This window comes from Cornus florida, unplaced genomic scaffold (genome assembly GCF_030987335.1).
Source record: "Cornus florida cultivar Cherokee Brave unplaced genomic scaffold, ASM3098733v1 CherokeeBrave_3.0.0_Hap2_Chr02, whole genome shotgun sequence".
Classification (NCBI taxonomy): domain Eukaryota; kingdom Viridiplantae; phylum Streptophyta; class Magnoliopsida; order Cornales; family Cornaceae; genus Cornus; species Cornus florida.
Genome location: NW_026775572.1, coordinates 68,741,846 through 68,763,320, shown reverse-complemented (window position 1 = coordinate 68,763,320; position 21,475 = coordinate 68,741,846). Strand labels below are relative to the sequence as shown.

At 36.3% G+C, this 21,475-nt stretch overlaps 1 protein-coding gene and 1 long non-coding RNA gene across 4 annotated transcripts in view; one reads left to right on the top strand and one right to left on the bottom strand.

Moving 5' to 3' along the window:
* The first annotated feature begins 10,340 nt into the window (after positions 1–10,340).
* LOC132295255 (uncharacterized) overlaps positions 10,341–21,475 on the top strand; it is a 41,020-nt gene continuing 29,885 nt past the window's right edge. Inside the window, exons 1-4 of one of the 2 annotated variants that reach the window (XR_009478396.1) lie at positions 10,341–10,627; positions 11,507–11,623; positions 13,871–13,928; positions 14,180–14,730. This is a non-coding gene — a long non-coding RNA (uncharacterized LOC132295255). The remainder of the gene's footprint in view (positions 10,628–11,506; positions 11,624–13,870; positions 13,929–14,179; positions 14,731–21,475) is intronic. The other variant, XR_009478397.1, reaches the window with a different exon arrangement.
* On the bottom strand, positions 15,108–19,818 carry LOC132295253 (receptor-like protein kinase FERONIA). 2 transcript variants are annotated; one of them, XM_059793437.1, is made up of 5 exons: positions 17,001–19,818; positions 16,553–16,688; positions 16,302–16,444; positions 16,074–16,197; positions 15,108–15,921 (listed from the first exon to the last, which is right to left on the bottom strand). In XM_059793437.1, the coding sequence occupies exons 1-5, from the start codon at positions 19,644–19,646 to the stop codon at positions 15,596–15,598; spliced, it is 3,375 nt and encodes a 1,124-aa protein (XP_059649420.1). In that variant the 5' UTR covers positions 19,647–19,818; the 3' UTR covers positions 15,108–15,595. The 2 variants fall into 2 exon arrangements, 1 of the variants encoding a protein (XP_059649420.1); XR_009478395.1 differs by having other exon boundaries at positions 15,787–15,921; positions 16,074–16,175; positions 17,001–19,817.

Below are 21,475 nucleotides of genomic sequence, written 5' to 3'. Positions count from 1 at the left end.
GAGATTGGGTTTCACACACACACATGAACTTGCTAGATTAATTTCTAAATTTTTCAACAAAATTTGCAAAGTGGATTTCATATTGTGATTACTTTCTGAGAGTTAAAAATATTTGAAAAATCTGTGGAGTCAAAAATTTGTGCACTTAGATACTCTTTAAAATTCCCTGAAAAGTTTTGAATCATGTGTTGACTCGAAGAATTAAATGATCAGTGATTTGTTGCTTTTAAAATAAATAAAAAAAATTGAAAATTTTGAAAAACTCAAAAAGATTTTTGATTTTTTTAGTTTTTAGATTTTTTGTGTTTATTTTAATCACTGAGAGTTTTCGAAAATTCTGGAAAAGAAAAGAAATTTTTCTTGTGCCTTGAACAGGTTCCAAAGTGGCTGAACCAGCTCAAGAGGTCCTTGGTTTCAAACCAAAAGGATTGTAAGTCTTTAACCGGTTCCACTTACAAAATTTTGGATTGATAATCCATTGCAAATTTTCAGTAATCATTCTGAACACAATCCAATATCTTAGATAATTGTAAATTGTTGTAGCACCAGGACACCCGGTCCACTGTCATTAAACGTCTATAGTCCTCACCCAACACCCCACATTCATCATACTGAGGACAGAGCAGTGAATCACATGATATCAATCGTCGATCTACATATGATGACAAGGTTTAGAAGACTGACGCACTTCACTACATCGAGCCAGCCTAGTTCTTGGTCTCTCTCCCCCAGCCAGTACCTGACCCCTCAGGCATTGGTCGTCCAAGACCAATGCCCGATCATCCAAGACCATAGCCTGGTAGGTCTCTACACACTAGGAGGACTTTAAGTCCAATAAAGTTTCTTCAATCAATGAGTTCACCACGTCCAAGGTGGTCCCATGCCCAATGAGCTTTTTAACTATCGAGCACCAAGGATGGTCTCTTCTAACAGAAACCAAGCCTAGTCTCGTGTACATCAAGTTTAGCGGGTCTCTGCCACTATACCTACAATGCAGGGCGAGCATAAAGGATAAGCTCACGAAACTCAAAAATTTTACTCCCTTATTAAAGGGCAAGCTCATTGAGCTATATATATATATATATATATATATATATATATATATATATATATATAGCATATTCCCTTATTAAAAGGAAAGCTTAGAAAGCTCGGGTCACACGTCCCTTTATTAAAGGGACGAGCGGAGTGAAACTCGTAAAAACTATCCCTTTATTAAAAGGGTGAGCTGAGTAAAGCTCTAAAAAATTAAACCCGTTATTAAAACGGCAGGCTGGGTGAAGCTCGAAATTATTACTTCCCTTATCAAAGGGGCGAATTGAGTGAAGCTCGTAAAACACATATAAATATATATAGTGTGTTGATTCCCAAAGGAATCCAACTATCACCGTCCATTGGTGTTGTTGAGAGTAGGATTTGAACCCATACCTTTAAATGGTTGCTCACCTTGGGAATAATAGCTGAGGCAGAACTGTTCACCTCGGGAACATTACCCCATGGTAAAGTCGAAGTAGAACTATTCACCTAGGGAACATTACCTCGAGGTAAAAAAAATTATTGTTCACCTCGAGAATAGTACCTGAGGTAGAACTGATAACCATATACGTATTATTTCCAAAGAGAATAAAGTGATCATGTGGTTGTATTTGTATGTCGCCTTCAGGAATTTGTAACCCAGACAAAAAAAAAAAAATGGATTCCAAAGAGAATCAGGCAATCACGTGGTGGTGGGATTTAAATTCACACCCCTTTCACGTGAAAACTTTTGGATACCTCGGGAATAGTAACCTGAGGTAATAAAAAAAGTCACGTATTTTCACATCGGGAATAGTACACTGAGGTAAAAAAAAAAAAAAAAAAAAAATTGACCTAGTATTCACCTCAGGAAATGTAACTGAGGTGAAACTGTTCACCTCAAATTCCAAAGAGAATCAAGCAATCACGTTACCTCCGACAAAAATCAGGGTGGAATTCGAACTCACGCCCTTTCATGCCACAACTTTTGGCACATCGGGAATAGTATTCGAGGTTAATATATATATATATATATATATATATATATATATATATATATATACTCCAAAGAAATTTGTCATTTCTCAACGAAAAGTTGTGCAAGGTGGGATTTGAACTTACGGCCTTTCATAACATTTGTCAACATTGGGAATAGTAACCGAGGTAAAAAAAAAAAATCATGGGAATAGTACTCGAGGTACTATTCACGTCAAGAATAGTATCCCCAAAAAAAAAAAAAAAAAACACTTTGATGTTTCCTAGTTTGACATTTTAATATTTCTTAATCTGTTTCGAACAAGGAAATAAGGGCAACTAATGGGAAAAAAGTAACCCAAATTTTGACCAACATCTTGACCAATGAGTTCTTTTTTACTCTTTTTCATAGAAAAGAGGATAACAACAACATACACTAAGGAGGAGGATGTTATGATTCAGTTAACGAAAAGTAGGAGAGTCAGTTAAGGAAGATAAACCAAATCTCCCCAATCGAAATCTACGCAACTAATTGGATGCAACGACCCACTCCACCACATGGTATGATATTGTCCGCTTTGGGCCTGAGCCCGCACGGTTTTGATCTTGGGCTTTACCCCAAAAGGCCTCATACCAATTGGAGATGACACACTTACATATAAGCACTTCATCTTTCCTCTACCCAGGCGATGTGGGACTGTACACCCGTAGCTCGCCAGTGTGGTAGCCTGACCGTGTCTCTCGCACCCGCCCACGGCACACCCTCCCACAAGGTCATCATAATCCACCCCCCTTAGAGGCCCGACGCCCTCGTCGGCACACTTCCGGCTGGGTCAGGCTCTGATACCATTTGTAACGACCCATTCCATCACATGATATGATGTTGTCCGCTTTGGGTCTAAGCCCGCACGGTTCTGCTCTTGGGCTTTACCCCAAAAGGCCTCATACCAATTGGAGGTGACACACTTACATATAAGCACTTCACCTTTCCTCTACCCAGGCGATGAGACCTTTTGGGGTAAAGCCCAAGAGCAAAACCGTGCGGGCTCAGGCCCAAAGCAGACAATATCATACCATGTGATGAAGTGGGTCGTTACAAATGGTATCAGAGCCTGACCCAGCCGGAAGTGTGCCGACGAGGACGTCGGGCCTCCAAGGGGGGTGGATTGTGATAACCTTGTAGGCGGGTGTGCCGTGGGCGGGTGCGAGAGACACTGTCAAGTTACCACACTGGCGAGCTACGGGTGCACAGTCCCACATCGCCTGGGTAGAGGAAAGGTGAAGTGCTTATATGTAAGTGTGTCATCTCCAATTGGTATGAGGCCTTTTGGGGTGAAGCCCAAGAGCAAAACCGTGTAGGCTCAGGCCTAAAACAGACAATATCATACTATGTGGTGGAGTGGGTCGTTACACTGGATCTGAAGGCAACCTTAAATATGGTAGAGAGTCATTAAATAAGGTATGAGAAAAACTCATGACCATTTAATACAGAATGACTTTTTTGTCATACGATTCCAACCATTGACTTGATCGTTGGAGGGTCTTCAGCCAGCATCCCACCGGTGCCATTCGAGGTGACATAATCTCCATTGTTTTGTAGGTAAACACCGTCATTTCTGGTCACGAGGATTTTTGCATTAACAATATAAATTAAGAGCAGTGCTACACATTTTGAATTAAAATTTGAGATTTGATTTTGAATCTATGTGGCGATAGTTAAAAGACATTAATGTCCTTTAATTTAATACGTATTACACTGAAGTCTTTTATACATTTGTGTTTCCTATTTTAGCAAACATAACGAAACGAATTGTCAATTGAAGGAAAAGAAAATAACAAATAATTACACTAAGTTTTCTCTCTCTATCTTTAATTTATTTTCGTCTACTAATCTTTTTCAATATATATATATATACAAATGTGTATATATATATATATATTCTCTTATGCACTCTCTTATGTTTTTCAACAACTCTATATATTTGTTGGGTATGTCTTTAAAATTTAATCGTAATTAGAAAATACCAAATCAAAATATAATTATAAAAAAAAAAAATTAAGTGAATTATGTAAATTAAGGTTCTTAATAACCAGAAAGAGATCACTCATTCATGATAAAAATTTGTAAATTTTAATTTTAATTATTTAAAAATTTAATAGAAAGAGTTTCCAAAAAGAAAATATACATAGGCAAGATTGAATTCAAGTTATTAAGTTATATTAGGGTTTGGATTCTATAATCATAAGTTTTGCTATTTTTTCTCTCTTTTCTATATTAATATTTTTTCTATATCAAAAAAATTACTTTTAAAATATACAAAGCAACCAAATAAGTTGACAACTAAGCAGCCACTTAATTCAAGATAAAATCTTAATTTAAAATTCGTGAAGTATAGCATTTTCATAAATTAATGACCTTGAATCAGTATTGAGATCTTTAGTGAATTTATTCACTTTCCACTGTGTTGGACATAATAATTAATATTAAATCTTAAAGTATTATAATTAATAGGGTAAAATGCAATAAACCCCCCGAAACTACAAAAAAAACCCCTAAACTATGTTTTTGTTGCATTTTACCCCACTAAAACAGATTATGGTACCGAAAAAATCAAAAGACCATGTTACCCTTTTAAAAAACGACAAAGTTTCAAGCTTGATACACTTGACTTACTGATTTGGAATATAAAATTTCAAGAACTAATTAAATAGTGCCAACACACAAGAGATAAGCCTATATGTCTCTTTATTGCAATCATTACATTTTAGAGAGAGAGAAGAGCGAGAGAGGTAAAAGACAGGGGAGGAAAATGAAAACGAATGGAACGGGGAAGGAAGATGATGATGAAGAATTGAGAGAGTACAGGGTAACATGAGAGAAATATGAAGAAGAAATTAAGAGCCATAACAATCCTTTGGCTGTTGAGTGCTCGTCGTCGTCTTCTTCACTGGCCGCAAAAGCGATTAGAGTTCATCTGGGTATCACGATTCTTCCGCCTCCTTTATTTGCGGCCATTATGTTTACGTGAAACCAAACCCCCACATAAACCCACAACCACCACCACCACACACCGTAAAAATCCAATTGAGCCATACAAACCCACTACCCCCACCCCTGTAATGTTCTTGTTTTTCACCATTTTTCATTTTTCTGGAATTTCTGTTTTTACGAGGGCATTTTTGTCTTTTCTCGTTTTATGTGACGGACACCGTGGGGTGTGCCGAGAGTTTTTGAGAATTGGTTGAGGCATTTCCTTGAGTTTAGGACTCTTGGAAATGCAATGGTTGCCATTTCGACATTTTTTCTTTTTTCGGGTCGGAAGATCTCGGGTGGGACCCGCTACCGGAATCTTTGTGTACGGGAGTTGTGTTACAGGTTCATTACACTTCATGCATATTTATTTTGTGCATAATTGTTTAGTTGTAAGTTAAATAAATTGTGTGGTTGAAAATAATTGCATATATATATATATAGAAAAGAAAAGGATAAATATTTTTGTATTTTAGTGGTAGGACCCACCATTAACCCTTTAGTGGCCAAGAGGCCATTCTTAGCCTCATTTTTCTCTCTCTATTTCTATCCCCGGCTATATCTCTCTCCCTCTACATTTTCCTTTTCTTTTCCTTTATTCAAGCTTTCAAGGCTTGATTAGAGCCTAGCCTTTGGGAATTTGTTGGTACCACCTTAGGCAAAGTCGGAGAGCTCGATGAGGCTGTCATTTTGATAGGAGCCAAACACCATTTTACAAACCATGTCTTAGGGTTCCAAATCTATAATGGCATGCCAAATGACAAATTCACCTCATGATATTATGCACAATACAATATCACAAATTTATCAATTCAAGTCATGCCTTAATAACAAGTTCTGTTTACTAATTATCAACATTTAGCGATAGGCTCATAAATTAATCACAATTTATAATTCATAAGAATATAGAATTATTATCACAAAAATATAGCAATTCAAGTCAATTAGAATTGCATATAACACTAATAATTCTACTAGAATTCTATATTACTACCACATGTGAATTTACTAGAATTTAGCATCTACTAAATTATATAATCCTTCTACACATGGTTTACACATATCATACATGCTTAAATCAATAAACCCTAAGTCAAGAAGTGAGAGTTTCCTATAATATGCAATACCATCATATCAAAAGTATGTACACAATATATATTAAACCACAAGGACTATAAAACACTTAGATTACAAACATACTACCACCCCTACCTCAATAGAGAATTGAATCTTTATAATCTAAGCTACCAAACACAAAATGGAAAACAAGGTTAGGATTCTTGAAGAGGAGAGTGATAGGAATCTTTTCTCTTCTAAGGTCAAAAGTCTAGGGTGAGTGGAAGAGTGCCAAATGTGAAGTCAAAGCTCTATACTAAGCTTTTCTCTAATGGAGTCTTTGCTAGGGTTCATGAGAGATAATGAAATAAAGAAGGTAAAGTGTAAAAATGGTGAGTGGAAGGGCTAGAAATCCTCCACTCACTATGTGTTCTTGCACTACCTCTCACACACACACAATGCAAGACTAAATGGTGAACCTACACTTGTCACTAATCCAATGCCCCTTCCAAGACTTAATCCTAGACCCACACTTGTCAACAATCAATGGTTACATGTGCACCAATCTAAGGCCAACACATGGATGAATCTCCACCTACCAAATGTCAAGAAGTCATGGTGCCAAGTCTTTTCACCTAAATGCCAACAAATGGCTCCATGAGAATGTGACACTTGTCACACTTTCAAAAAATTACAAAATGGTCCTTTTTCAAAATATCTTCTAAAATAAATTGCAAAAAGGTCCCCAAAATGAAAAATAATTATTTTACATAATTACACTAAAACCCCAAAAGTTATAAATAATTGCACTAAAGTATGCATTCATGCCCTTTACAAGAAAAGTAATAATCTAGCATGCTTTTCAAGAAAAGTAAAAATACCAATGTTATGAAAATCAAATATCATGAATGCATGCCAAATCGGAATCAAATCCGAGCACAACAAGTGAAGTTATGCAAGGAAAAATGAAAAATGACTAAAAGACGAAATAAGGAAAAGACAAAATAGGAAAAAGACGAAAAAAGAAAATCAACGAAAATGGAAAGGGAGGAAAAAGATCTGGTCATTACAATATGTATATTTGACGTTGTGGTTATGGATTGAATCCCTGGTATAGTACGATCCCGATGTCCTTTTTACCTATTCTTTTGCGTGGATTCACGGGGTCATAAGAGGTGTGTCTTAGATACTTCATACTAAGCGTTTAGCTTACCCCATTATTTAACATTTTTTAGGATCGAAAAAAGAAGTGGCGGACAACTATCCACCATAAATCTAGACGGGACTGGGATTATCATTTTGCTATCTTTTGTATGGAACCATGAAACTTGTACTTTAGTGATTAACCGAATGTAGTTGTGTAATGTTGTAACAACAATTGTAAGTCACAGTTCTTTTATATATTTTGATCTTGTTTCATGGCCTGTAACTTTATTTTACATCAAGTACCTTGATTATGGATGTTAATTCATGTAATGAATCATGTATCATGACGTGTTTGGGTATTGAGAGGTTGTATTCAATAATTTCATATATGTTTGGGTAGAATTCTTTCAATGTAAAGCTCCATAAAAGACATTTGTTCATTCCCAGGTTCATTGCAGTTCAACTGAAGTTTTGCAGCTTGCAGGGCCATTTCGGTCGACCAAAATGGGCATTTCGGTTGACCGATCATTCCAGTAGCTTCATCTATTGTTGGGGTCATAACTGACCGACCGGAATGACCATTTCGGTCGACCGGTATAGGAACCATTTCGAACGACCGAAGCTCCACTTCGGTCGACCGAAATACTACTGTTGGTGCTTCTTGTTTCTTCTTTTGGTGCACCTATTCCTGAGTCTTAGGAGGTGGCTTAGGGCCTTCATAGGGCATATTTATGATGTAAGAGTGATGTACTGACAATAGACTTGCTGGCATTAACTTAGGTAACCTCGGGTTCGGGTAACGACCCGACTAGCGGTTTCGGACCTATGGATTCGGGTCATTACAACCCCACCCCACCCTACCAACGAAATCTTCTCTTTAGAAACTCAAATAATTCATAGCGAACAGTAACCTAATCGATTTAACCCCACAAACCCAACCCACCAACCAACTTCTGCCATTATCTTTACCGCTACTTCATGCATATATGCACACATACACACAGATATATATTCTTTTCTTGAACCCCAATCACCCCGATGCCTATCCTTCTTCATTGTTGTCGTTGGTATACCTTTCGTGCTTGATATAGTCTTGATTTGGGAATTTAATTTTGGGATTTTGTCAAAATGGGCTAGGGTTCTATAGTTTAAGAATTATGAAATTGTGAAATTGGGCTTTAACAGTCACTTAGGGTTACAAAATTTTATACATATAAAGTATGTTATAGATTTTTGGGGAAGAAATCTCTCTCTCTCTCTCTCTATATATATATATAAGTTATGAAATTTTGGGAAATAATTGTTTGAGTACATTGATCAGGAAGAGACTATAACAGAAATTTGGGTTTTTTTGGGGAAAACTGGATTAGGAGGTGTTTGGGTATAATATTTAGGAGAAGTACATGCCTTGTGAAGAAGATGAAAATGAAGATGTGCTGTGAAGAAGATGAACAGTGAAGATATATACACACACACACACACACACACACACACACACACACACACACGTATATATACAGAATGGCCTAAAGGAGCGTTTGACGGTAACAAATAGTGAAAAGGTGTTTGAGTAATAATAATCATTACAATAAGGGGCATTAGAGGCTTTTCCCACACATAAGGGCATTTTAGTCATTAAATTATACATTGCTTGTCACATGACAACCACATGGTCCTTTGCCGGTAAGTTTTGATTGAAAGCCCGTCAGATGGGGTGATCTGTAACAAACATGATAGTCCATGGTTTTTTTTTTGGGTAATTTATACTGACCTCCTTTATGGTTTGCTATAATTATAGGCAGGAAATTACGCGGACCTCCTTTGAAAAATATCTTACACGAATCTCCATTCCGTTAGAGTCGACGTCAGTCAACGACTTATTTTGCTGATGTCATGTATGGAATAAGTTAAAATTCCCATATTACCCTTCTTTGTAGCCAAAGACATTTTTAACCCTAAAAAGTAAAAAAAAAAAACCAAAATCCTTCATCCCTACCAATATAACCATTACACAGAGCTCACTGAAGGAATTTCAATACGAACCTTGAGTTGAACTTCACCAACAGGCTTGTGCAGCTAACCATCACCACCAATTCATCGCCATAATATCCTATAAGGAGCTATTTTGGTTGCACTAGAGTCGTCATCTTCATTCACGGATGGTAGATTGGGATTTGTTGGATGGTAGATTGGGGAAAAAGTGTAGCCTCTGGCTGGTACTTTTGTTTCTTCTATTTTTATTGCACTACAAATCCAGATGAAACCCATCAATTTTTAGATGTGGAGATTCACAATTTTTATATATGGAGACCCATCACTTTTTAGAAATATAAATATGTGTATTTTAGATATGGAGATTCACAATTTTTATTTATGGAGACCCATCAATTTTTAGAAATATAAATATGTGTGTATTTTAGATATGGAGATTCACAATTTTTATATATGGAGAAACATTAATTTTTAGAAATATAAATATGTGTGTGTGTATATATATATATTATATACATTGTCCTGGACATAATCCTGTATTTTACCTAGAGAGATCGTAACAAGACACGAACGAAGGAACACGGACTGCCATAACAGTCTCTACTTCGCTCTCGACTGAGACTTTGGGTAGAGGAACAAAAACCTTCCTTTCTGCATTTCAGGACAGGGCACTATGAAACGAAGTAGCCCGCAAATTCCACCAGCATGAAGCTGTGTTGACAGGATCCCGCCCCGAGATCGGAACTATAGTCAATAGTCCGTCCAGCTATTTTTGCCTTCAATTCAGCAATACTAACAGCATGTTCTTTGATTTCGCGAGCAAATCCGTGACCGCCGTTAATGGATTTAGTTTCGACCTCTTCGTTCTCCAGCGAGTTCTGGGAAAGTACATGAATTGAAAAAAAAAATCTATATATATATATATATATATGACGTCAGTTTTATAAAAAATTTATGGGTATTTTAGTAATTTAAGATAATAATAGGAGGGTATTTTAATAATTTTGATAAATCAGTTAATGTATTTAACTGCCCGTCACACATAAGGAAGTCTGTGCATGATATTTTTAGAAGTAAGAGAGGAAAAGCCTGTGTAAATTATTTTTTTTTTGCAAGTTTTGTAATTTCGGGGAATTTGTTGCTTGTTGATCAATAGTTCTGGACGATTTTTTTTCTTTTTTTTGTGTTTTATCCTAATTCATCTCAGTATTACAGTTCACAGAAATTCAAAATTGCAATCATTAACCTAATCTTCGAATTTTTTGAGGTTATTTTAAAATTTCGCACCAGTACCCCAAAAAAATAAAAAAATAAAAAAACCACTCAAGCCCTAATTCCAACCAAACCTCTACTATGTCTGCAATTCACGCTCATTTCTCTCACCACGCCGACCTACGATCGTCGTCACCACCGGTAAGAGCCTCATCTTTTCTATTTCTCATGGTCTTCCCTCTTTCTCACGGACAAGGGGTTTTTCATCTCAGTATTACAGTTCACAGAAATTCAAAATTGCAATCATTAACCTAATCTTTGAAAAATTTTTTGTGAGATAAACTAGCACAAAGCATATAAGCAAACCCCTGAAAGCATGATTTAGGTCCTATTTTTGATAGAGAGTGGAAGTTTAGGTTGTCTCCCTTTTTGGGCTTGATCTAGTAATAAAATTCTTCTCTCCCTTTTTATTTTATTTTTCCTCTTTAATATATAACATCACTTAAAATATCACAACTAGTAGTTTTTACTTGCAACTCTGTTACCTATTGTAGGAAAGGCCATAGTCAAATAGACTTTAGACTGCATAAACACTCTATATAGTTTAGCTCTAATTGAATTCTGAGTGCAGATTCAACTAGTAGTTTTTTTATTTTTATTTTTATTATTGTACAGTGCTGGTATAATATAAAGCATTGCTATATAGTGGTATTCCTTAGTTAATGGGCCATTGTTTGTTTGAATGGAGTCCTTATACCCTTTTGCAGCATTAAATTTTTTTGGCAAATTTTAAAGGTGAACAGATTCTCTGCGTAATGGATGAAAATGGGTCCCAAATTTGCATTTGGTTTTTGTTCCTCACGTTTTTGAATTAAGTTCTTCTATTAGTCATTTACTACGTACTTTTTTTTGCTTGTTTGTTCATATTCATCTCTTATTATTTTTCTGCCTTTTTTTTTTTTCCTCTTTATTTTAGCTAAACACATATGGTATAATTCTGGAAGTGAAAATATAGGACTGTATAACAAAAAACAGAATTACAATAATTCGAATATGTTAAATTTTTTTTGTTTTTGCTAGCTTTTGCAAGACCGCAAGTATGTTAGACACTACATTTAGCTTTAAGAAGCTAAGGGAGGAATATTTGCATGGCCTGCCAAGTTTGTTAGAAGAACTTAGTCGTACTTGTTTTCAGAGGTAATTGTTTAATATTATATATGTGAATTTATACGTTTATGAATGATATAAATATAATTTTTACGTGTTTATGCATGTTTTATTTGCAAGCTGCAATTTTCAATGCTGTTAGATTTAGACTACCTAGACTGGATGGAGTTTAAACTTGCCCGTTCTAATATTTGGCTCAAGCTTGTATGGAATATCCATGATTATGATCTTGGCTGAAATTCTGATGTTTTGAAATTGATGCTTTATGTTTGTTTGCATTTAGAAAATATGCCTGCTGGTGGAAGAATAGTGTTGTCTTGCATTTTTGTTTCTGTTGGAATATTGTTTCCTGCTGGCTGTTATTTTCTATAGCCCAGTTTGTCTTTGTCCTTTAAATAGCCCAGTTGCAATCATAGTTTCTGCTGCTTGGTTTTACATTGTTGCCCTCTTAGTTTTTGTTGCCTGCCTCGCTTTGCTCGCCTTCCATTTTCTCTCAACTTCTTCCTTCCCCTTTTTTCACACCTTAGCCTTTTTGCTCTACTTGATCCTTTAGATGATCTTACCTAATAAATTGTATATGGCACATCTTGTAAATAAGAGATAGGTGGAGTAAAATAATGTCTACATTCAAATTGTGCGACATATAGTTGACCCAAATTCTTAAATGGTAGGAGAAATATTTCTAAATGGATGATTAAGCTCAATCTAGGACTGACTTTAATGGATGATTATGCTCAACATAGGGTCAACATTGTTGACAATGAACTCGCATTTATAAAGGATAGAATATAATGAGAATTTTTATGCTTGATTGGCTACAATGCTTATATTCCCATTCTTTCAACCCAAAACCTAATATTCTAATGTATTCTAATTGCAATCCTTTAGAGCGTGAAAGTACATGCATAGTAAATAGTGTGTGATGTGAAAAATATCCTCAACGTTACAAGATGTGGAATACCCCTTGTCTCTAGTTGAACACTTCACTATGCATGTACATTAGCTTAAAGAAGACGAAAAACCTTGTGTCTCCAATTTCAAAAGAATGCTAAAAGATCTTCTATTTGGTTTTTAGTTTGTCTTCTTTACTGCATATTCTTATCATAAGGCAAAAGAGAAAAGACATGAATTTTATTTAAATATTAATGCCTTTTCATTTGATTTTGTTATGCTGTATGCATGCTGCACAAATTCCGTCTCCCCTCATTCCCTTGCCTTTTTTTTTTTTTTCCATAATTAATTCCCTTGCTTTTATTTTAGTATTGTTTTGTTGAGTGCTTTTATATCAGTTGGTTTGCAATAACTCTTTGAAATTTAATTTAGTGGGAATAGGAGTAGAAATTCTGTAAAGTAATTAAAGAAAGATTTGACAACTAAAAATTAACATAAAGCATCACTATCTTATTGCAAATGTACAACCAGCTAAATAAAATTGGGCTATCTAAAATAACATCTTCCATCTGGTTACACATCTGGTTTAGGTGATATTTCTTTTTTTTTTAATGCTTTAATGTAATTACTTTTTCTTAATTTTTTCATGTTATTTTATCCATTTATGTTACGTTTGTTAGGTTATCTTATTGTTAAATCATATTTTTTGCCTTAGAGCTTACAAGTAGTCGAAAAGTCATCAGCATACAATTTCCAAACAACCTCATTTAAAGACTAACCATTTCCTAAGTTATAAAAGTTTATTTTCAAGCCAGTGACTAAATTACCTAATCTTTGAAAAATACCAACTCTCTGCTTTGTTCATTAATTTAAGCCATTGCATCAATGCATTTTATCCACTTCAATAAAACTCTGTTCGTCTTTTTGTGATTTGTTTTCCTGTAAATATGTGATATTAATTGTTTTCTGTCTCCCTCTGAATTAAGCCCAGCAAAAATGGAATTGAAAGAAGATAAACCCTAGAATTAAACTCCCACTGAGGCTTTAGATGTCTTATACGAATATCTGCAAATAATTTTATATTTGATTCTATTAAAACATCTTTACAAGTCTGTTTGCATAGAAGCTTCTAAATCTCTTATTTTCAACAGTACTCTTTAATATGTTTAATTGTTTAGTATTCAAGGCAGTTATAAGAATTATTTTTTATAATTTTATTTATTTAATTATTATTATAATAATTATTTTTATATACAAAAAAAACCAGGTATACTACTTTGAACATCAGGGCAAGCTTTTGACATTTGTTCTTTTGTTTTTTGGGTTGAACTATAAAATATTTCACTTTCTCAATTTTCCATCTTTAACTTAATCCTTGATCTACAGTGCTGTTGGTATGGATCTCTCCCTTAAGCACCATCATGTACTCACATTTATGTTATAGGTGCGTTATGTTCAGATTTTAGGATTGTCTTATACTTCTCACCTTCTCAATACAGATAATGATTCATATTGTTCTTACCAGAGCAAATATATCAGATAACCTAACAGTGTAAGATCACTCATAACTCACGCAGACATACATGCTGTTACCAAACTGTTTGCAGTTATGGTTTTAGTAAATCTGGACTTAATTGACTATGTTGTTTGCGTCGGTAACAGTTTATCGTGCTTGTTTTGTTTTGTATTTTCCAGCTGAGAGCTTAGAGGAAACTTGCAGTTGTATGATTGTCTCGATGTATCGACAGAAAGTTTTCAACCTCAACTTACTTTCTAGCATTTGTCAAATATAATGTGATTCTCTTCTGGTCTGTATAAAAAATGTTTAGTGTTTCATCGTTGAACGTTCTCATTATTTATTATGAATTTTCAGCAAGTAAAGTAAAGAATTATGAATCCTGTAGCAATGTTTTTCATTTTAGTGTATTGGTTTGTGCTGTTTTTTAAAGCTCTCATTGTGAAGTCCTCTAGATTTCAACTTCATCAATTTACAGCCTGTATCTTTCTGAGAACCAAAATTTGAATTGGAAATTGGGTTTACCTGAGCTGCTGGATAAACTTCAGGGGCGGCAACCGTGGCCGGAAAAGATGAAGATGCACCTACATCAAGCATGGGTTTTGTATCAATGGGGGATAAATAGAGGGTGAGTCAACCGTGTACTGCAGTTTTGCTTCAGCTTCGGCAAAGAGATTTTTGTGACAGTAGGAGAGGTCTTCAACTAGCTCTTGGCTAACTCGGAGCATAGGTCAGAAATTGTTTTCCTCAGTTCTTTCCTCATCTCCTCTGCTCTTCCCAATTTTTCTTGAGCCCATTCAAGTTTTTCAGTTAGAGCATCTCCAATGTAAAATGCTATATTTCCATGCCAAATCGATATTTTGAGAGGTGTTACAGTGTCAAAATTCTACATTTTTGCAATTATGCTCCAATGATGCATTTCATTCAAAATGCTATTTTTTGACACAATTATCATTCCATGTTTTGAGAGCCCATTGGAGTGCCTTATTTTCATTCTAGCAACTTTTGACAATCTCAAAATATGAGAGGTCTTTTTAGAGAGCTCATTGGTGTGCCTATTTTCATCTACTTGCTATATTTTGGATCAATTTGGTCAATATAAGTTAACACAAAAAAAGAATCATGGAAAGAAAATTAAAACAAAGAAAAATGACTATCTGTCAAGGTTGCTCAGATGGAAGAGTCTCAGGAATAATCCTACCTTGAAGTCAAGTCCAACTCTTGATTTAAGCAATATAAGGACCTTCATCATCACCACAATCATTAGGACTCCTAATTGTCACTACAAATAAATTCCCCCAAGCATAAACAACGATGTCTCAACAAACTACAGAAATAACTAAAGTTTTAGTGCTAAAAGTTTCAAATGCTTAACACAAATCACCACTACAAGAACAAAATTCATTACATACATGGAGGCATTGAATAATAGAGGAAATAGGGTAGTTAAATGTAAGAAACAACCAACAAAAACATCTATGCAAAGAGCTCTTCATAGGAAGTGTAGTATCAAAGTCATCACTCTAGTGGTGATCAGTGTTGCTAGGCTTGATTTTTATCTTACTCTTGGGAACGATGGTACAAAGGTTGCTAGGCTAGATCTTTGGTTTTTCATTAATTGCTTCAATCAGTTCTAGATTCTCCACAACTTCTTTCATTGATGGCCTTTCTTTGGGGTCACGATGAAGACATCTTAGAGCAAGTTGAGCCATTTGTGTAGCAGCTCTGGAAGGATATTTCCCTTCAAACCGGGAGTCCATTACGCCCTTCAACTTCCTTCTGTTACATAATCGTGGTTTAATCCAGTCAACCAGACTATGTTGCCCAGTTGGACGTTTTGGGTCAAGTGCCCGCAAGCCTGTTAGCATTTCAACCAATACAACGCCAAAACCATACACGTCGCTCTTTACATACAGATGTCCTGTTAAATAAGCATGATGTCAGTAATATGACACCATTTATTTAGTTATGGCCAAGCTCAAGTGGCTTTAGATCATGCAAAGGGCAGAACTTCGATTCTGATCAACTTTAGTCTTAGAAAAGATGAAGCTCAAAAAGGTTCAGGGGGGTTACCTGTCGTAATATACTCAGGAGCAGCATAGCCATATGTGCCCATAATTCGTGTTGTCACATGGGAATTACTCTCAGAGGGGCCTAATTTTGCCAGACCAAAGTCTGCTAACTTGGCATTATAGGACTGCAAAAAACAACAAATGAAGAAAATGTTAGAATCAGTTTAGGGGTTCATAATCCTTTATTATATATCATGTGGTACTAATCTGTTGATTGCACATAACTTACCGCATCAAGCAATATATTCGCTGTCTTGAAGTCCCTATAAATTACTTGTTTTCCTGCCGTGTGTAAGAATTCCAGGCCCCGAGCTGCTCCCACTAAAATCTTAAGCCGTATGCCCCATGGAAGTGACTGAACATCTGATCCCCCTGCACTAGTCAAAGCATTTGGTGTAGAGTGAACCAATTAAATGAATTCAACTGACTAGTATGTTAGCACATTTGCATTAATTCACACACGCACACACACAGACTTACTTCTAAAAAGGTGGTTGTCCAAGTTACCCTTTTGCATGAATTCATAGACAAGGAGCAGCTCTTCACCCTCCCGACAGTATCCCAGCAACTTAATAAGGTTAGGATGAGAAAGCCTTCCTAGGAAATTCACTTCAGACTGCAGAAATAAACGAAAAAACAAATACATGACAGCATTTAGAAGAACTTCTATAAATTCCACTTAGGAAATCTAGAAATATGAGGAATAGTTTCACTTCTCATACTACAATAATATTATAAGAATGTGGACAATAGAGAAGAGCTAAATCTAGAAAATTTAGGCATACATGAAAAGAAGAAATAATTAAATTCTAGTCTATGATTCTGAGATTGAATACATGACAAGTATTCCGTATTGAGCTATGAAAGGCAAATTAAAAGCACCCAAGATCAAATAAGTAAAATGACAGACTGAGTACAGTTGAACTACCTTCCACTCTTCAAATCCTTGCATGCTATCTGAACTCAACTTCTTGACAGCAATGACCATTCCACTTCCGTTCTTAGATGTCGCCCTCTCATCAAGCCGACCCTTGTAAACTTTCCCGAAACATCCTTCTCCCAACACTGTATCAGCTCCGAAATTTCTAGTTGCGGCTTTCAATTCTGCAAATGTGAAGATTCTCAAATTGTGGGTGGGCAAGATCTGCCCAGTTGGATATACCTCATCCCCACCACTTGCCACTGAGAATGAATACTCCAGGCCAGCCACCACTCCAGCCATTGTAAGCCGTTCATTTGGATTATTGTGCAAGCATTTGGTGGCAATTTCGGCAAACACCTTCAAGCAAGGAGGTGATATTTGCTCCCTCACGCTGGGATCAACTATTCGATCAAGTGTTCCCTCTCTGATGCAATGTTTGGCCCATTGTGCTAGACTATGTTGCTCCTCTTCAAGTCTTACATCAACCGCCGGCCTCCCACAAAGCACTTCAAACAATACCACACCAAAGGCGTACACGTCGGATTTCTTTGTCAGCCTACAAGTGAAGAAATACTCTGGATCAAAGTACCCAAATGTACCTTTAACGGCAGTGCTAATGTGGGTTTGTGACTGGCCTGCATTGTCCATTTTAGACAACCCAAAGTCAGAAATCTTAGCTTCCCAATTTTTATCCAACAGTATGTTTGAGCTTTTCACGTCGCGGTGTATGACTCCATGATGGGCGTCCCTACTGGTATGAAGGTAGGCCAATCCACGTGCGGCACCAATGCAGATGATGAGCCGTTGTTCCCAAGAGAGAGGAGAATTGACATCACCCTTTCTTCTAGCTTGGTAGAGATGATCAGCAAGACTCCCATTGTCCATATATTCATAGACTAGGAGCATCTCCTGGGAGTCTTCATAGTAGCCTATCAAAGAGACGAGATGATCGTGCCGGATTGTCGAAAGGGTCTCAATCTCCATCCAGAACTCAACAAACCCTTGTTTGGACTCCGATTTCAACCGCTTTATGGCAACAGTCTTGGTTCCATTATCGATAAGCCCTTTGTACACATTACCAAATCCGCCTTTCCCTATGATGAATTCATCACCAAAGTTATTGGTCGCTAACTGGATCTCTGCAAATGAGAAACGTCTGCACACTCCCTCCTTTGACAGTGTTGATGATGATAAGTTCTTTTCTCCAGAGTTTGATCCCCAAGTATTTAACTGGTAAACTATGATATTCAAGAGGGTGAGTATTAGTATCACACCTGTTGTAATTACATTGTGGCTTCCAAAAGCTAAAACCAATTTTCCATGCAGGGGTTGGGACCGGAAAGAATGTGCTGTTGGCGCGGGGTTGGGACCGGCAAGAATGTTGTCCGGGTTGGCCAACTTAAATGTTTCTATACCGTTTAGGATTGGATCAGCATCTGAGTCATGCTGGGGCTGCAAAGCTACAATGAGATTATGCTTGCCCTCGAATTTGTTTCCTTCTATTTTCACCACATAGTCCCTGTATAGTGCAACCCCGTACCCACCACTCCACTTCACTACATCTGCATTAGTCTCAGCAATCTGATTGTTTATGAAGATAGAAAACTCCCTTGGGCTGCCGCTCTCAGTGGTCGTGGATTCAACCTCACAGAAATGGAGCCTAACCAGGTACCTGAATCCCAAATCCACAGGTAATTTCCATGTTAAATTATGCATCTGATCTGCTACTTTGTTTTGACCCATTGACCAAGATGTTCTATATACTTTCATTGGTGCAGTGTAGGTGGGTATGTTAGCATACTTGATCACAGCCTTTGTGGTACTGGTAACTGATAATACACCTGATTGTAACAAGTAATTCTTGTCCTCGGACCAAACACGGTACATATCCAAATCTTCTTCGGCTGACAAAATGGATCTCCCTCCAACATTTAAGCGGTAAACCATCTCTAGTGCAGTGCTGTTATCAATATAGTATCGAAACTTGTTGCCAACGACACGAGCACCCAAATCATCATCGGGAGAGTAATAAAGACCAGTGGGCATGGAGACGACCTCAATTCCATTGATAAAAGCATAAACATCATCATCAGTTGCACTACTTGTAGACGGAGAGAATGTTATGCTAAAAACTTGATTTTGTTCAATGTTGACGCAAAATTCTTTAGCAAAATATTTTACACCCAGAGCATCAGCAGCAAGGGAAGCGCTGAAGTTGTCAAGAAGGGTGTAAGGACCAGCTTTAACAGTGAAAAGGGCTTTTGATCTATCGAAGCCATGGTATGAAGCTGGAAGAAAGTGCAGGCGAATGAATTTCTGACCCGGTCTTAATTGAAATGTGTAAGTGAATTGAGAACGAGAGATCCTAGCAGTCATGTAGGGAACAAGGTCAACGAAAAGTGATTGGTGGATGGTTTTTGAGCTCGTTGATTTGCCTTTGAGTACTTGTGATGAAGTAAATTTAGAATTGGTGATATCTCCAATCCATTCCCGGCCATCAAAAGCAAATGAGTTGCCAGTAGAGCCGCAGTTAAGGGCGAAATCATCCAAGGGGCGATATGGGGAAACAGAGTTACTGCTGACTATAAATCTAAGATGGTACTGGAAGATGAGGTAGATGGTGATAATGGTTGCAAGTAGAGGAAGCTTCATTTTTTTTCTTTTTTTTTTGGGGAATCTGGACAGAAGCAAAGAGGATGAGCAAAAAGTAATTGATCGGATAAGTCCATCGGAATGGCGCTAAAAGCCAGTCATATACAAATACAATGGTCAAATATTACAGCCAACTACTGCTTAATTGCTGATGTGCGTGGCAAAAATTTGTGCATAGCCAACCTTACGAGGTAGCATCTTAATAGTGTCCACGCGGTAGCACCATCTTAATAGGGTCCACACGAAGGATGTGCTAAAAAAATTCCTTGCATAGTTGCATCTAAGGGCATTTTAGAATTTTTATTAAAAAATTTGGTCAAAATTGACTATCAGAAGACAATTTGCTCCAAATATTGAAAATATAGAAATTTATACAAACATAATAAAACGAATGAGGGCTTCTTGTACTTTATCTGTTTTTTTGTCTTAAAATCTCAGTGAATGGTTGTATATGCTTAGACTGATTTCTTCATTCATCTCAGTGAATGGTCGTATATGCTTAGATTGATTTCTTCATTCTTAGATAATAGTGTGAATATACTGGTTTATTTCTGAATGGAATTTGACTATGTTGATGAAGTGGGGTTTTTTTTTTTTTTTTTTTTTTTTTTCTTGTCTTTTTCAATTATCATTTATTTCATTCTCTTAATGTTGCATTTGGTATGCAGTAATGTGAGAATAGAATGGGAGTGAAATGATGATTCTCATTCGAACGTTTGATTACAAATATCAAACGTGTAAGAATTGAATGATAATTATTCTAATTATCCTCCTATTCTAACAAACTATATTGAATATTGGTTGTCGTCAAAGTCTAACAAACTATTAAATTTTTTAAACCTAGGTTAGGCTTCACATTGAAAAATTGAGTTGATCTGCTGTTTGTCTCATGCTATTCCTATCAATATAAAGAATAATATATTGAATATTATAAATGACAGCACAAATGAAAAATAAGTATTGAATAAGGTATTTGTGGAATATTTTTAGCACAAGACAACCCCATTGTAAAAATAATTATCCAAATATAAGAGGAATCAGGTTAAATTTCAATTAAAAAATAAAACGTTTGAAAGTTGTTCAACTCCTAAAAGACGTGATAGGAGTTGTTCAAACGTGTAATAATTTTGTATGTTCTCATAATCATTTGCTAGTGTTGGCAAATTTCAATCAAAGCCAGCATGTTGAGTTGTAATTTTGATTTTTAGTGTTTATTTGAGAACTTTATGTTTTAAAGATGAAGTTCATCAAATTGAAGCGTCGTCGCCCTAAAACACACTCTAGGATCAGGTAAGTGAATTGACGAGAGAGCAGTTGGTGCTGAAAGCTTCATTTTTTTTATTTTTTTATTTTTTTTTTGGGGAATCCGGACAGAAACAAGAGGATGAGCGAAAACTAATCGATGGGAAAGAGATAAGGCCATCGGCAAACAGTTTTGTTAGGATTTGCATTAGTGTGGGGCTGACAATTAGGTGGCTTCACATAAAAAAAGCTTGCAATTGCAACAGCCAAAATTAGTCGTCCCATTTCATTTTCTTTTCTTTCTTTTTCTCTTCTGGAGTGGTTGATCCAGAGAGAGAGAGAGATACGGTGTAGAAACAGAGAGGATGGGGGGGGGGGGGGGGGGGGGGGGTTGATCTAAGGGCAATTTGTTCCAAATATTGAAAATAGGACGATACTTGTTTATTCACAGGTGAGTAGGAAGTTATTCCTAATGTGAAGCAAAAGTAATGTGACAAGTGTCTCTAAAATAGAAAATAAAAAAAATATATAAAAAATTGAATGCTTGCCAAGTCAACCCAAAATGATGCAAATCAACTCCTAATTTA